The following is a 17408-nucleotide window of genomic DNA, read 5'->3' as shown; positions in this document are numbered from 1 at the left end:
GAAAACCTGTTAATATTTATACCTTCTGCAAGCTACTATGCAATTTCTTTTCTAGCTCATTTGGTGCATTTACGTAGGCCCTACCAGATTTTTCTCTTTTGTGGCCATTTAGCTGTATCTTTAGATTTTCAGCACTGCCTATTGGCTGCTTATGACTTTTCTTACCCTGCTGTTTGGTCATTATACTTTTTTTATTTTTTTTCTTTTCAAGTCTCTGTTTAGTAAGTGCTAGATAATTGCACTCATTCCCTAGGTAGTATCTTTAGAGCATCTCTATGCTCTCTGTCAAGAGATTAGCTTTTTAGCTTTTCTTACCACACCAAGTTTCCTCATTTGTACAGAGTTTGTCTATTAGAAACTAGGCAGAGCACTCGTGGATTTTGGATGTTCATTCTTCCTACAAGAATTCTTAAGTATGCCTTGATCAGAGCTAAAAAAACTTAATTGAATGCTGCTTCTTGCTCAGGACCAACTAGTCAGGGGTTTCTTGTTCTGTGGTTTCTACAGGAGTGGTTGTCTGAGCTTCTCGGGGAGCTTGTTTCACCAAGGTAGTCTTGGCATCAACTGGGAATTACCCAGTCTCCATGTGGAGTAACTGTCACTGTTGCATGTGATGCGATTGTAGCTTCTTTCATGTTCCTCAACATGATGACATTGGTGGCCTTGCTTTTTGGCTGTTGAAGAAATATTTAGACTAAGAATTCTGCAGTGAATTAGTGTTTCAGAACTAAAGCTCCATCGTTCTTATCCACTTTTTTATTCACTGTAGTATGAATAACAAAAAGTATGTGTTCCTTTTGTATGTGATATTGTATCCTTCAGATGTTATGTTTGTTTTTTGAATGTTGGTCTTATTTCTGGTATATTATTCAATATTGAAAAATACATGAGGGAAAATAGGTGCAAAATACCAAGTAAGATCACACATGTTTCTTTAAAAGTATTTTTGCATTTCAGTGAGGAACACAGATTTCCCCAAATATTTTCTTTACAGGTTTTTACAGTTGCAACACAGAAATTATGCCTGGTATAAATAACTGGACACCGGAAATTCAAGTAAGCTTATTAAAAGAAAATTATTTTTTTTTAATTTCAATTGTGTTGAAATATCCTGCAATACTTAAAATTTTAAATAAAAATAATATATATTAGAGACCATTAAATTTGAAAGAAATCAAAAAGATACTCGTGTGTTAGAAATAAAAGTAGTATTTTGGCAAGAAAAGTAGGATAGGAGAAACTGTTTCTTTGTGGGTTTTTTCAATGCAGTCACATTACAGAGAACCTGGTACAAAAATACAAAAATTGGAAAATATTCACAGTAAATATGAACTTTAAGGGTTTGGGCATTTTTAAGAGCTTGGCTAGATTTTGACGGCTCTTAAAAGAAGCAAATTGTTGACTGTATTACTTAGTATGAAATAATAATATGATAACATTAATAGGCTAAGAAGAATTAGATAAAACCAATCTGGTAAGTAGAGAAAAATTCTATTCATGGTTAAGTTTTAAACACAGTGGTCATGTTTGGATGACACAATTCAGTCTCAGAGAGGATGAGTTAAAACAGATCTATTTAATGAGCTTTTATGTCTGGTTGGCACAATGCAAGAATGCTTTACAGAGGCACAGCTCAAAGCTGAAAAAAATATGACTGCACCAGCAGCATACTGTTAGGTTGGTGGGGTTGCCTGTGTACCTATATATGACATTCCATTATTGCCCACATGGTTGCACACAGTTAACATCATTTTTAAGAGGAGTTAAAAAAAATAAGGAGCTGGTAGAATGACTCCTTTATGACCCAACTGAAAATTTTGAGCATAGAGTATTTCTGTCTTCCTTAATCACTTCTTTAATATATATTCATATGCATTAGTTCACAGAAAAATTTCCATATGTTTGTAGAATTTAATGAGCAATAAGCATTTCACTTGACTTACTATTTCTACAGTGTTTTTCCTTCCTTTCCATCCCTCTCCTTATCCCTCACTCTCTCCCTCACCATATTAAGCATTATTTGTCTGCTTTATGAATTTGTTTTGTTCTCAATATAACATAGAGGCACATACTGGGAAAAAACTGATGTGTTTGTTTCTAATTTAGATGTTCACAGCAGTAAGAGTATCCAGACTCAGCAATGTTAATCTAACAAATCAAGCTCTTAATAAGAACTTTAATGATCTCTGTGAGAATCTGTTGAAGGTAAGAATCTTATCTCAGATATTTGTTGAATTATTCAAATGGAAGTAAAGTAAAATCAGGCTATACTGAAAATAACATTTTCTTCATAATTACTTTTCTGAATTAGACTACAAAGTGTCTGTGATTAGCGTGTAAGTTGCTGTAAAGATAGATTTCTTGTAGTATATTGAGGATTTCCAAAGTTTTTAGTTTGAGTCTTTTGACTAGTAGCATACCGTAGAAACAGAAAGACTGTTACACAGGACATTGCATTTTACTTTGACATTTCATAGAATAGTAGAATGGTTTGGATTGGAAAGGACCTTAAAATCATCCAGTTCCAACCCCTATGCCATGGGCAGGGATGCCTCACCACAGACCATATCTCCCAAGGCTCTGTCCAACCTGGACTTGAACACTGCCAGGGATGGGGCATTTACCACTTCTTTGGGCAACCTGTTCCAGTGCCTCACCATCCTCACAGTAAACAATTTCTTCCTTATACCTAACCTGAAATTCCGCTGTTTAAGTTTAAACCCATTACCGATTGTCCTATTGCTACATTCCCTGGTAAGGAGACCCTCTCCTGTATCCTTCTGTCGTGGTTTAAACCCAGTCAGGTAATTCGTTCACTCACCCCCCCCTTCTTTCCCTCCCCCTACTCCTGGAGGGACGGAGAGGAGAATCGAAAAGAATGCAACTCCCACGGGTTGAGATAAGAACAGTTTAGTAACTAAGGTATAACAGAGATCACTACTGCTACCACCAATGATAATAATGATAAAGGAAATAACAAGGGAAGAGAATACAACACCTCAGCACCAACCGACCGATCACTCGCCCCCCAAGCCCAACCAAGCTCCGACCGATACCTCCTCCAACCCTGCAGTCCCACAGCCCTTCCAGCTCACTCCCAGTTACATCCTGGGCATGACGTGCTGTGGTATGGAATACCTCTTTGGTCAGTTTGGGTCAGGTGTCCTGTCTCTGCTTCCTCCTGGCTTCCCCTCCCCCCTGGCAGAGCATGAGGCTCACAAAGTCCTTGGCCAAACCAAAACATCCTTGTTATCAGCTCTGTTCCCGAGCTGAAAGTCAAAACACTGCACTACACTAGCTACCAAGAAGGAGAAAAAATGACTGCTACTGCTGAACCCAGGACATTATCCACCCCTTATTCTATACCATTCACGTCATGCTCAGATCCCACATTTTCAATATACCATCACTCTTATCTTAGTGCATGGACCAGTCCCTATAAAGCTGCTGAGTCCATCTGGTCCATGATGTCAGTCTCCATCTCTTGTACCAGTCAGAGCAGGAGAGAATGTGTACAGTGTTCACACTCGTGAATAATCTGGGCAATAGTGTCCATTGCTAAGTCCACCCCTCGATCATGAGTCCATCTCTATGTTGCATCTCTGCTCTGATGGCCTGAAGTGCCATGGGCCCACCAGGCTCAAAATAATTCACTGTCCCCTTCAGCAGTTTCTGCAGCTTGTTGCTGGGGACTCCATACAGCTGCCTTCCATCTCCGACGCTTCCAAAGCACTGGAGGGGCCCAGTGGACTAGATACTTGCCCATACTGTCACACACGCCCTGCCACTCATGACTGTCCAGCCTTGGGGAAAACCTCTTGGTCCCCCTATATTGTCGTCTAACCCCAGACAAGACCCAAACCTGACTCTGCTTAACTTTTGAGATCAGACAAAATGGTTGTGGGTAGAACACAGTCTGTGTGTGTGCCAACATGCTGATCCCCATCACAATCAGCAGGCAGGTCCCAAGGATACCCAAAGGCCATTCAGAGCCTTCAGAACTCTCAAACGATGCTGCTGTACTTGTCACTGGGGCTGGTGTAGCCGCTGTGCTTGCCGGCTCTCCCACCACCGGCTTCTCTTTTCCTGAGTCCAGCTCTTCCTCCTCTGCCTTGCTGGGAAATGCTGCCTGGTCTCCTGCATCCGCCTGGGGCTCGGCAGGCGGCTTCCGGGGGATGCTCTCGGCCGTCGCGGAGCTGGGCTCCTCCGCGGGGCTCGGCTCCTCCGCCGCCTTATCCCGCTGCTCGGCAGCCGCTTCCTTCTGCTCCTCGACCTCCCCGACCTCCTCCACCGGCAGCCGTCCCCTCGCGGCCTCCGGCCCCGCTCCCGCCGCCGCTCGGTCCCCGGGGCCGCTCTCCCGGGCCGGTTCGGCTGCCGCCGGCTCCCGGGGCCGCTCCCCCTCAGTTCCCCGCAGCCTCACGAAGATGGAGAGTAGGGCGAGGGCCAGGACGGTGAAGAGCAGCCGGACGGCCAGGTACAAGTCCACGGCCACGTCCGTCCCGCCCTGCTGCTGGAGCCCGCCCGTATTACAAGCCATTGCCATAAAGCACAGTGAGACAAGAACCTTAGCCCAGGCCCCACACTTGATAAACACTATCACAGCAAATACCGGCTCTACGTAAGTTACAACATTCTGAAGCTGTGAGATCAAGAGAAACAACTCTGAGAGCCAATAAATCGTCATTGTGATGAGTGACTATTAATCTGGTCAGATCTGTCGTTATCTCAACCGTTCGTGCCCCACGTTGGGCGCCAAAAAGAACTGTCGTGGTTTAAACCCAGTCAGGTAATTCGTTCACTCACCCCCCCCTTCTTTCCTTCCCCCTACTCCCGGAGGGACGGAGAGGAGAATCGAAAAGAATGCAACTCCCACGGGTTGAGATAAGAACAGTTTAGTAACTAAGGTATAACACAAATCACTACTGCTACCACCAATGATAATAATGATAAAGGAAATAACAAGGGAAGAGAATACAACACCTCAGCACCAACCAACCGATCACTCGCCCCCCAAGCCCGACCAAGCTCTGACCGATACCTCCTCCAACCCTGCAGTCCCACAGCCCTTCCGGCTCACTCCCAGTTACATCCTGGGCATGACGTGCTGTGGTATGGAATACCTCTTTGGTCAGTTTGGGTCAGGTGTCCTGTCTCTGCTTCCTCCTGGCTTCCCCTCCCCCCTGGCAGAGCATGAGGCTCACAAAGTCCTTGGCCAAACCAAAACATCCTTGTTATCAGCTCTGTTCCCGAGCTGAAAGTCAAAACACTGCACTACACTAGCTACCAAGAAGGAGAAAAAATGACTGCTACTGCTGAACCCAGGACACCTTCTAAGCCCCCATCAGATCTTAAAAGCCTGCTATGAGGTTACCACGCAGCCTTCTGTTCTCCAGGCTGAACAGCTGCTATTTTCTCGGCCTGTCTTCATGTGGGAGGTGATCAAGCCCCCGTATCCTCATGGCCCTCCTCGGGACTTTTCCATATCCCTGTTATGTTGAGGACACCAGAACTGCACACAGTACTCCAAGTGGGGTCTTACAAGAGCAGAGTAGAGGGGCAGGATCATCTCTTTCACCCCACTGGTCACGCTTCTTTTGATGCAGCTCAGGATATGGTTGGCTTTCTGGGCTGCAAGCCCACACTGCTGGGTCATGTTAAGTTTCTCTTCAACCAGCACCCCCAAGTCCTTTTTCTCAGAGCTGCTCTCAATCCAGTCTCAGCCCAGCCTGCAGCTGTGCCTGGTATTGCCCCAACACAGGTACAGGACCTTACACTTTGCTTTGTTGAACTACATGAGGTTGGCATTGGCCCATCTCTCAAGCATGTCAGAGTCCGTCTGGATGGCATCCCTTCCCTCCACCGTATCAACCAAACCACACACACCTTATTGTCATTGGCAAACTTGCTGAGGATGATCTCAATCCCACTGTCCATGTCACCAACAAAGGTGTTGAGCAGGATCAGTCTCAACACTGACCCGTGAGGGACACCATTCATTACCCATCTTCAGTTGGACATTGAGCCATTGACCTCAACACTGCTATGTCCTTATCCACTGGGTGATCTATCCATCAAATTTATGTCTCTCCCTTTTAGAGACAAGGATGTCTTGTGAGGCAGTGTTGAATGCTTTGCACAGGTCCAGTCACACTTCTAATTCTTCTTCAAGAAAAGATTAGTGTGATTACATGATTTCTACTATGAAAGAGTTTAAATTAGTTTCTGAAACAAGCCATACATTTTTTTAGAGAAACACAAGTAATGTCTTGTCTTCAACAGAGCTTGTATTTTAAACTGCGATCTATGGTTCCCTGCTGCCTTTGTCATGTGAATTTTACAGTTGCTCTACCAGAGGATGAATTAGTTCAGGTGAGTTAACTGCTTCTTTTGACTTTCAGCACATAAGCATGCCAGTTTTAGCCTTTAATGAACATTTGCTGCTCAGAGTAAGCTAAGCTAGGATTTGATTTACTCATATGCCTGATGAATTCTGAAGTAAAATTTAAAGGCATGTTAGGTGAAGAAAAAGGGACCTGTCGAGTTCACCAGTTTTGAGAATCACGGGGCTACGTGGTATTTCAGGAGCACAGTGCATCTTAAGAGTGTGTATCTTTTTAGTTGGGTAGTAAACAAAAAGACCTCACTAGATACCCATTAAAAGGTGTTATTACAGATATACAAGAATATGGCAGACTGCTTTGCTAAATATGCTTTCGTTATGGTTTGGGTTTTGGTTTTGTTTTTGGTTGGTTTTTTTTTGCTGCTTCAAGGTGATGTGATATACCATTTTTAAAGAAAATGTTTTCTTTAGAAGTACAGCATCATTCTTGTGTTCAGTTAAACATCTCTTTCTCTTTTACAAATAAAATAATGAGCTTTTATGATTCTTTTTTATGTCCCTTCACCAAGAAAGAATGAAAGAATTTATGAATCAAATCATAAATGGGGGACAAACACTGTCAGGTGTGTGTTCTAACAATGGACTTTAGTATTACCTTTTATGCTATCCTGTGAAGGGTTTTTAGTATGTCTGCTTAGATGACCTTTTTCCTCTATTATTTTTCTATGTATAAAGCTGGCTTGTTTGCAAAATTATTTTTGCAGATTGCATGAGAGGTAAAGTTACCTAACATGTCATATATTTCTGATTTTCAGATTGCAGTCACAGCTGTTGCAATTACATATGACAAAACCCAAGCATTACAAACCAACAAAGGCCCTACAGAAAAATCACAGCAAAGAGGTAAATGTTGAGGCCTGTAAAGATAAGAAATAATGTTCGTTCTTTTTTTTTCCCCCGGTACCTAATGAGTTTGCATTTTAATTTCAATTACATATACACATTTTTAGAGTGATGTACAGTAAAATCATAAAGTTGTAACACAGAGACTTTTTAGAGTTCATAAATGTGACCTCCAGTAGGATGAATGATATATGAAGTATTCCATAATTGCTTTATGTAGTTAACAAACAAATAGTAACATGAACAAAAGCTAAGTATTGCCTTATTCCATGCACCATCCTTCTTTGAATCATTTTTCTCTAAAGAATTAGTGTAACAGATGATGACATTCCCATTGTATTTTGAAACACGTGGTACAAGTCATTAGAGAATACTTGTTCTGTTAAGTAGCAAATTTTGTCCTTACTTCAGGAAGGCAGAAAATAAATTATTCATAATGCTTCAGAAAAACTCCCTAGAACCCTTAAGTAGGTCAGTAATATTTTTGGAGATCAGTGAAGCATATAGCATTATGGAGGGAGTAGAAGAGACTGCTGCAAGCTGCATATATCATCTTGCTAATGCAGCACCATCTTAAGCTAGAAATGTATGTATGCAATCTGGGTACCAGAATTTAGACAGAACTTGAAGATACTCCATTCTGAAGAATGGAATTAGGTAGTTAGAGCCATATGTTTCTAAAACATTAGTTATACCTTACTTCAATAGTAACAGTAAATTTTCTTTTATATGAAATAAATTGCTACTATCTAATATATTGTTAACTAGGCTCCAACTACAGATTCAAACCTAAAATGCATGAGTTGACATAAATTTTTTTCTGAAAAGACTAAATCAAATTCTCTTTACTACAGCATGAGTTCTGTTCAGTTTTGCAGCTGGATTTATTGTCAGACATGTAACTGTCCAGGGCTGCATCACTGTAGGCATATGTTGAGAAAATTTGTTCTGATCAGACCTTGAATAAATTGAATCCGGAGTGCTTACTATTAGTAGCAAATCTTATTTTGGGGATTAATTATCAATTGGGTATGTTTTCTTTGTTGAAGCATCTACAGACAATGAAGAACAGCTGCAGTTTCCATTGGAACTTTGCTCTGATGCCCTTGCTTCTCAACCATTCTCACCATCTAAAGGTCTGTTAAACGGCAGAGTGCTGAACTATTGTTTTCTACTGATTCTGAGTTCTGATTTTTCATTGTTGCACTAGCTTTAAAATATTTGTACTGTTACATGCTTTAAATATTCTTTATTACCTAAGAATAATAGATATGTTCATTCCTAAAGCTGAATTTTTTGTGGGTTACGTAAGATGGCTTGGAAAATCATTCTGTGTATGTTCTTTTGTAGATTACCTGTAGCTCCTCTGTCTTTGCGTTTAAAATGCATCAAAAATGCTGCAAGCCACTGGGTGTTGCACGTCATTTGACTTAAAGAGTTATAAATTATTTAATAATTAGGTTTGCTTCATACTGCTTTACTTCTGCAAATGGCCCATGTAAAAGAACTCCATGTATTGTCAGCCTCAGATAGTTAATCTCATTGTTTTCATGGTGGGAATTACCTTATCTAGCAAACACTGCTTGTTCAGCTGAGCAAAATTGCATACTTTTTTTTTCCAAAGTGAAAAGAGCCTAAACTTGCATAGTAAATAATTTGTGCAGTGCAGCTTGTTTTAGCTGTTAAAACAGTCGCTTTATTTTACCTGTGATAGAGCTGCATTTCAGGAATGGTTGTCACAGTTCTGTGATTGTATTAAAAATTAGGTGGTTATTCACTGAAATAATCTCTTTACTTCCTCTGCGTTGTTGGATTATCTGCCCACCAAAATAGCTAGTGAGAGGCAATTTAGTATCTGAGGATTACTGTAAATGTTTTTTTTAGTAAAGTATTACTGCTTCCTTTTTTGCCCTTTGCATAGGTTGCATGATGGAAAGTGCCTACCACATTTACTTGTATTTTCAAAGGCCAGTTTAATTTCAGCAATGATATTGCTTTGTATTTTTATTTATTTTTACTTTTTGCGCATTTGTGTATCATTAACTTTTAATTGGTCGCATTATGACGCTGTTAACCTTTGATTTTCTAAAAGAGGAGCTAACCAGAAATTCCTGACTGGTGTCTTTTTCACTAGACTGTGCTACTTGTGTAATGGGCACTGACCAGTAGAGGGTAGCCTCTTCACGTGTATCACTTTTCCTACTGTTCTTCACATTCCATGTTGTACTGTATGTAGCTTTAGAGGCTTTCAACTAGATAATTATTTATTGTATTTATTATCTGTCATTTCCTCACAAGTGGACTCTATGTTTAATTGTATTTACCCAGTGGCTTATTTAATATGTTGATAACTTGTTCACATAATTACCTTGAGATTGTTATTTTAAAAATGTTTGTATACAACCTTATAGAGTAAGGACCTTTAATAAATGATCATATGGGAAGGCAGATTTAGCAAAATTAGTTATTTATACTGATTTATTAGATGTTATCAAAGTTCATCCTATACTATATATAAAAGAAGTTTTTCCTCATATTTTGCTCTAAAAATTTATTTTTATAAGAACAAAGCTGTTGTCCTGTACTACATGACTCTGCTCATATATTGCCTGAATAGGATTAATTTTGTCTTATTAGAAGTCCTGGAGGGTGCAAGTTCTCACACAGGTATTCCTGCGGCTCAGAGAGGTGAGTTTACTTAATTTAGCCCTACGCCAGAACAGAATGAGCATTCTTGGGATATTGGTACACTCTTTTTGGATGTGTCTTAATCCAGGAAGTGTTTACTAGTTAACTGAGAATGCATGCTCTGGTGTGGCTTAATGATACAATAATATTTTGATGTGTTTTTTAATTACAAAAGTCAGATTTGTTAATAAGTGTTTCTCTGTCAGATACATTGATATCACTTTATCTGACAGAAAGTCCCTGAGAGAGAGAGCTTTTTTGCTTGTGTTAATTTGAAGTTAGCATGTGTTCCTACTGTTTCTTCAGGATAATGAAGAAACTGTGTTTACAAAAGCTTTTTTTTTTTTCTTTTTTTTTTAAGATATGCAAACACCTTTGCAACTAATAACAAAAGTCATAGCAGAAACAACTCTACTTCTCATTGTAATGGTAGGGGAGGGGAGAGGGTATTTTGAGAGGGAATGGTGGGGAAACGAGGACAGCATTTTGTAAGGAAAATTCATTTGTATTTAAAACCGAGGTGTTGTTTCAGCTTGTGACTCTTACCCTCATCACCAAAGGTTTTTCTTCAGTCTTTAGGTTAGATATTGATAAAGATAGTTAGGAAGTTTAAATCATGATCAGCAGCTCTTTGTCTTGAGGAAAAGAATAGCATTGAAAACTAAAATTAAACAAGGCTCAAATAAACTTTAAAAAGCCAAACTTAATACCTAATATGAGATTAAAATAAAAATCTAGTATTAGTCGTTAATGACTGTATTTGCATGTTTTTTCAGTGATGAAGTCCCAGTCAGGCAGTTGGTTCACAGCTGGGACATCACCAGAAATCGGTACATTGGTTTGGACAAATCAAACCTATACAGTAACTTTTCCTTCAAACAGACCTGGAAAGGGATGTTTGTTCTCTCTCAGACACAGATAATTGCTTCCTCAAAAGGAGCATTGAGATGAGCAAGAGACATCATCCATATTTTTTTTCTTTGTTTTTTCTTTTGTTTTTCTGTCTGTGTTTTCAGCAACGTCAGTTGATTACAGTTCCTTTGCAGACAGATGCAACAGCTGGATAGAGCTCATTAAACTGAAAGCTCAGACCATAAGGCGCGGATCAATTAAGACAAGTAGGCGGCTGTTTCTACCACGTTATGATAATCTGAGACATATCTCTGATTTCCCAGTGGTGAATAGTGGAGTTCCCTGCCCAGCAATAGTATTGCAGATCATGTGTAGAATGAATACCTGAGTGTGAAAACTGCCGACATTATTAATGTCTTTGTAAACTAATATAGGGTTTATGAACCAGTATCATAAAAAGCAAAATATAGTATTTCTGTTCACTTAGTAAAATTTAGTTATTGATAAATGTGTACGCCTACTAATTATATAACATACACTGCATGGATGTAGGTGTATGTATGATCTTGGAAAAAATTTGGTGAGAAACAGGAAGCAATCACCAAGGTGACAGTCAAGGCAATGGTCACTAAATTAGCAAGTGGTGAGTTATTTTTCAGTAGTTCTTTGGCCACAGGTCTGACTATCTTGCTTAAATTAGCAGAGATTAATATCTGTTTTAATGGAAAATGCTGCACTGGGGAAACACAACAACTTTCACACTTCCTGTAATTTGTTCCTCCAGCAGAATATGTATTCCAAAATGTTGGCACTTTTTTCTTTACCTTCACTTTATAACTGATTGTTGTATGTGCAGCTACTCGCCTCAATGTTTTCCTTTGCAGGAATGCCACTCTTCCAAATAAATTCCATTTCAGCTTTTTGTCTCCTTTTGCATGCACTGCATGATAATTTCCTTTCTCACATGGTATGGCTGAGCATCACAGGCAGCTGAATGTTGTCACCAAGCTATTTGGAAACCATAAAGAAGAATTTTTGTGTTTTGAAAAACAGTAATCAATCTTACTTGATAGTTACTTGCTCTTCTTTTTTCCCATCTTTTTAGCTGCTTCACTTGATAAAGCAAGTCCATTGGCTGAGGGGTACTTACGGCACCGTTCTGTTCCATCATGCACCAATTCTACCGTCTCAGTTGTTAAGATGACACCTCTTTCTTTTCTACCTGGGGCAAAAATAACCAAATATCTTGGGATAATCAACATGTTTTTTATACGAGAAACCACTTCTTTGCGTGAGGTGAGCTGTGTATCAGGGATTAACACTTTTTGTTAATTTTAATAATCAGAGGCAAATATCTGAAGAGACTTGAGTCTGGGATATGGCACAGCAAGGGAATAGAGTTCTTGTCACTTGAGGGTGGGTGCTGAATGGGAAATAAGTTGCATTTGCTACTCTTGTTACAGAGCATGCAGGGCTGCTTTGTCTGTAGCAATCTTAGGAAAGGGCTACTGAACCATTGTTGTTGCTTTTGAATTTGAATATAATACTAAACCAGTGAGTTCTTAAATAGGACTATATAGAAAAAAATGTGCATTTGACCAACAACATTACTAGTTTGGATTATATGAACCCTAACTGAGGTTAATTTTAAATGCTAAAATAATTCCATTCTTCTCTTATTGAGCAACCTCAATGGTGAACTTTCACAGAGCATTTAGATTTCAGAATTCATTGTTTAATACAAGATCTCCTGTATCATATATAATTGTTATGCTGATTATTAATGTTATATTCCATGCATTCTCAGTAAGGTAGCTCTGTGTGATGAACATCTAAAAAGCAAGCCATAGAGTATATAACTCCACAACCAGCTTAGGGGGTGTAGCTAGTGATACTCAAACAATGATTTCCAGTCTGGATCTGGACAATAGATCCTGTGAGCATGCCAAAATGCAAGACATGTTCTTATCCTTTTCATGTTCTTTTGGGAAGTAGCATCTTTCTGGTACAATTTCTGATCACAGAAATACAATGTACCTCTTACCTGGCTTGTCAGTGATGAAGTGTATGCTGTTTCTTGCTAATTACGGATTGATAAAATTACAGAGCAGAAGTTAATAAAGATTATCAGCTCTCTAAAGAAACTTTGATCAGACAAACATCTTGTTTCAATCTTGCGAATTATGGCCTCTTTTAACTTGAGCAATTTATGTGAAAAGGACAGCATTTTCAAAAGGATGTATATGATACCATTAGGGAAGTGGTTACATGACTCTTCTGTACTAGCTACAGCTTATGTGAATACAAATTAAATAGCTGATAAGCAAGCTTTGGTATTTATGATAGCAGAACTCGGCAATGGTATGTTCCTCAAGTATTTGATTCAACTCCTCCATGAAGTCAGGATGGTTGTAAAGTTTCTGCAATAGTGTCAGTGTGCTATTTCCAGCACCCAGGGCAGCTAATTTACATATAATATAGATGCATAGGCCAAGTCCCAGACCACTTTTAGTACCAGTTGCACAGTATTGCACTGAGGCTGTAACAAAGTCAAAACAGCAGTTGTCATATCTAACTCAAGCAACTTTCAGATTTTCATATTCTACAGAAAAATGATTAGCAGCGTTTGTGTTGCTTTATATTTTGCTTACAGTAGTTTACAGGATATTGAGGCCCTATGAACACTTTTATAATCTGGAGTATATACCAAACACTGTGCTTCAAAAATTAATGAAAATTTTAAGTCAGATTTATCCATTACTCTTAGGTTTTGTTGTTTACAGGTGGATATTCATAATCTTTTGTCACCTGTTATAATCAAAATTTGCATTAGGTTTATAATATTACAGATTTTCTTCCCTGCTGTAATTGTTAAGACGCGTGGACAAAATCAAAATTCCACAAGGAATGACAAACTTGTATTGCAGTTTTGATTTCGGGCTGCAGTTGACTTCATTCATGCTTTATGCTTGGATTGGTGAAATTATACTTGCCCTTTTGTTTAATTTTCATCCAAAGTATGTTTTCTTATGTTTTTATGAATCTACTCAGGGTAGATGATACTTCTTCCAGCAGATATGAGGGCAGCCCATGTTTGTTGAAGTTCAGCTTAGCTAGCCTCTTCTTCTACCGGCTTCTTCAATTTCTGAAGTGGCATGCACACTTGTGGGATGTCTAGAGATCTTGCCTTTGATTTTCGTTTTGAAATTTTAGGTTTTGAACCAACAGTGACCTCTGTTTGATCAGTTTCTCCATTTTTTTTTTTCTGTGGATTTTGTATTTTTTGGTCAGTTGCTTGTTTATTGTGTGTTGGGTTTTTTCCCTGCAATGAGGTTGCTCACATTCTTTGATAAGGATTATCTAGAAAAAAACCCATACTTCATTGTTTTCCTTCTCCTTTCACAGAAATTAAAATTATTCAGCTTGTACCAAAGAAGTAAAAATCCCCCAAAAGCTCCATCAAGTCAAAAATCCTAATGAAACATGATGGTTAGACATTCTTTTGGGTTTCAAGGAAGGGAAAAACAACAGACCAGCTTGAATAGCTTGCTTGTCAAGTAGTTACTTTGTCCTTTGCTTACTTTGTATTTTGAGGGATAATTTCTTTACTGAATGTTGAGAGCTACTGACAGAAGAAGTTGCTGTGATGGCCACTTAAAATTAATTTCCAAGAAGTCTAAATCTCTTTTAATTCTTGGTAGAAATTTTTCTTTATCTGCTTCTCAGTTCTCAAAAAAAAAAAAAAAAAAAGCACTATCCTCCTGATGGAAGAAGAAAAATTATTATTCAACTGTCATTGAAGTATTAAATGCAGAGGCGTAGAAAGGTCTGAAAAGTACACATATGTGTAATATAGTGGCTGCAAAAAATGCCAGTCACAAATGAATAACCTTGTGATTATTTTCCTCAAACAGTAAGTTCCATTGGTCTGATGTTTCGCTGTGACCCGTTTAACACTGAGTGACTTTGAAGTTCTATACATTTCTATACAATTTAGGATTCACTGAAATATTGAGCTGATAAAAGTGTTAGAAAAGTATCCAGCATCTTGTAGCTACAGCTAAAATAAAATGTAATTTTTCTTCTGTTTCAGGAGGGTGGTGTCAGTGGTTTTCTCCATGCTTTTATTGCTGAAGTGTTTGCAATGGTGAGAGCTCACGTTGCGGCTTTAGGAGGAAATGCAGTTGTCTCCTACATAATGAAGCAGTGTGTTTTCATGGAGAATCCAAACAAAAATCAGGTAAATTATGATCTGAAATAACAGTGCTTGTTGTGATTAGTATGATGCAATTAAACATTTTATGTATTTGAAAAACAGTGACCCTGTTATATCTACGTAACACTTCTGGATCTTTCATCATAATGTTTCATTAAAGAAGCTAAGAGTGTTCTTGAACATCTGAGTTAATACAAAATTATGAATATGCTTCATAAATACCCAAATGGGTAAAAATACTAAGTTTACTAAAATGAAGTAGATTATAGGAAATATTAAACAATTGTACCGAACTTTTTTAGCATCTCTGATGTTACAGTGTTAGGTTTTTTATCCTAACTCCACGTAAGCACACCTGGAGTTGCTGATATAAAATGCTCTATTTTGGACAAAAAGGGAAACCACTTAATTGGCAAAGACGACTCCAGAATATGGTTGTTTTGTTACATGACGTATGTTCAAAACAGTAGCAAAAGGAAGTACAGCTATCCAGATATTTCATTTGTGGTGGTCTTATGAGAATCTGTCTACATGTTTGAGAGCACACAAATGAGTGAATACAAAAGAAAATATGGTAGAGATTGCCTCATTAATAAATTCTAGTAATTTGTCCTTCTCCTGATCTCTGACTCTTCTGTTATCTGTGTAGTATCTAGCAAATATAAGTAAACATTAAATCTAAATAAAATGTATTGTTTCATGTTCAGTAACCATTTATTGTCTTTTCTTTTTCAGGCACAGTGTTTAATAAATGTCAGTGGTGATGCCGTCATCTTTGTACGTGAATCTGAGCTAGAAATGTTACCAGTCCAGCCTTCTACAGCTGTTTCTCAACCCACAAGTACAGGAGGAGATGTCACAACATGAAGACAGAAAAAATTAAATAATTTCTGCCAAATATAAAGATTATTTAAAATGTGGGAATGTTTAGGTTTGCATCTTCAAAACTGGTATCTACCCGTGATGTTAATAGCCAAAATCTGAGACAATCACTATCCTTTGTCCTTTAACTTTATGTAACAGTCAAGGTAGCATATCATCAGGTATGCTGTCATGTATTTGTTGTAATTACAGGCACCTGTGAAACCTAGGAGCATGGATTGAAATAGCAAGCATCACATGGCATTGTGAAAGTGAGCAAAAATTCTGTTGCATTTTTGAGCTGTTGAACAGGACCATGAGAAGCTGTAATTCAGAACCATTTCTGAGTTTGCATATTGTATTAGCTGAGTTCCAGCTCTGTTTAAGAACTAAAAGATGAGTTGGGGTGGGTGGGAGATACTGAGAAGCCTGTGTTGGCAACCGTTGCTGAAGGAACAAGAGAAAGAGGCAAAGAACATGTGAGCTGAAGCCTGAACTTACATCATAGAGTGTGAGGAGGAAGAAGCAGCACCAAAACATTACAGTTTGAATTTCTTCACACTAAAAATATTTTTAAACTGTTTGTGAACTGCTGATTTGTTTTTCTAAAGATTATTGCTAAGCAGCAAATGTTTTGGGTGGGTGTTCTGGGTTTTTTTTGTTGTTCTTGGTTTTGTTTTTAGCAAGGTGCCAGACCATGATGCAGACTTCATAGTCATTCCTGTGGTTTAAAAAAAAGAACAAAAAGTTCTGAAGTGTGTTTGGTGCTATAATAAGATGTTCACTTCCACATTGACAAGACAAATCTTTTTTTAATATAAGATTCCGTGAAAGAATTGCCCTGAGGCTCATTTTCTTAAGGCATGATCTCTTGCAAGGATGACATGAAGAGTCTTCCAAAAGTCATTTGTACAAGAGGTAGTCTCCAGTCTCCTTTCCATTTAACAAGTTGGCAATGCCTTGTTAATAGGAGATTAATGTATGTTTGTGATGCTGCTTTCTGCAAGTTGAGGATTTTGTTGTTGGGTTTGGTTTGTTTTTTCCCGTACTGTAGCTGGGAAATAAGGGTACTGCAAAGAAAGGAAATTTGTCATTTCCATTGAGTGTCTGAAAGGTGGTGATGTTTGAAGATACAAAATGCAAACTTTGATTTGAAGATGCATTCTTACTTAATTCTGACAATACCATTCATGGAACTTGAACAAACATGTAAACTTGAATGTAAATATTCTGCTTGCAAAGGCATGATTATTTGTTAAAACTAATTATTTCACTGTAAATGAGCATGGAAATCATTCTTGCACATTAAATTTCTTTACAAAATTAATTGCCTTTTGATATGTGTAATAGTTAAATGTGTATGCAGGATACAAACTAAAGATGTCCCCCCCCCCATCCTCCTCAGAGGAACATTTTTGTATAGAAGTTACAACCTGATTATTTAAAATTTGTTATCATTATGTTTAAAATGCTTGAATTAGGTGCTTAGCGGAACATTTTATTCATCAATTAATTGTCTTTCTAAATTCTGTAGCAGTTGCAGCTAAA

At 38.4% G+C, this 17408-nt stretch overlaps 1 protein-coding gene and 1 long non-coding RNA gene across 23 annotated transcripts in view; one reads left to right on the top strand and one right to left on the bottom strand.

The window, feature by feature from the left end:
• LOC133264747 (uncharacterized) overlaps positions 1-5875 on the bottom strand; it is a 42358-nt gene extending 36483 nt beyond the window's left edge. Inside the window, exons 1-2 of the long non-coding RNA XR_009741757.1 lie at positions 5328-5875; positions 2695-2777 (exon numbers count right to left, since the gene is read on the bottom strand). This is a non-coding gene — a long non-coding RNA (uncharacterized LOC133264747). The remainder of the gene's footprint in view (positions 1-2694; positions 2778-5327) is intronic.
• Positions 1-17187, top strand: part of C2CD5 (C2 calcium dependent domain containing 5) — a 63076-nt gene extending 45889 nt beyond the window's left edge. For 20 of the 22 annotated variants that reach the window (XM_061444562.1, XM_061444551.1, XM_061444537.1 and 17 more), the window contains 10 exons: positions 995-1056; positions 2107-2205; positions 6280-6369; positions 7156-7243; positions 8293-8379; positions 9881-9931; positions 10948-11049; positions 11889-12079; positions 14877-15023; positions 15735-17187. In XM_061444562.1, the coding sequence (XP_061300546.1) occupies positions 995-1056; positions 2107-2205; positions 6280-6369; positions 7156-7243; positions 8293-8379; positions 9881-9931; positions 10948-11049; positions 11889-12079; positions 14877-15023; positions 15735-15866 (1049 nt within the window). In that variant the 3' untranslated portion in view covers positions 15867-17187. The remainder of the gene's footprint in view (positions 1-994; positions 1057-2106; positions 2206-6279; positions 6370-7155; positions 7244-8292; positions 8380-9880; positions 9932-10947; positions 11050-11888; positions 12080-14876; positions 15024-15734) is intronic. The other 2 variants (XM_061444567.1, XM_061444505.1) reach the window with 1 other exon arrangement.
• The last annotated feature ends 221 nt before the right edge of the window (positions 17188-17408 follow it).

The sequence above is a fragment of the Pezoporus flaviventris genome, unplaced genomic scaffold (assembly GCF_033815535.1).
Source record: "Pezoporus flaviventris isolate CSIRO_AGI_PZ_B2104156 unplaced genomic scaffold, CSIRO_AGI_Pfla_v1 ptg000002l, whole genome shotgun sequence".
Classification (NCBI taxonomy): Eukaryota; Metazoa; Chordata; class Aves; order Psittaciformes; family Psittacidae; genus Pezoporus; species Pezoporus flaviventris.
The sequence above is the reverse complement of the archived record's forward strand: the minus strand, read 5'-3'. Positions and strand labels throughout refer to the sequence as shown.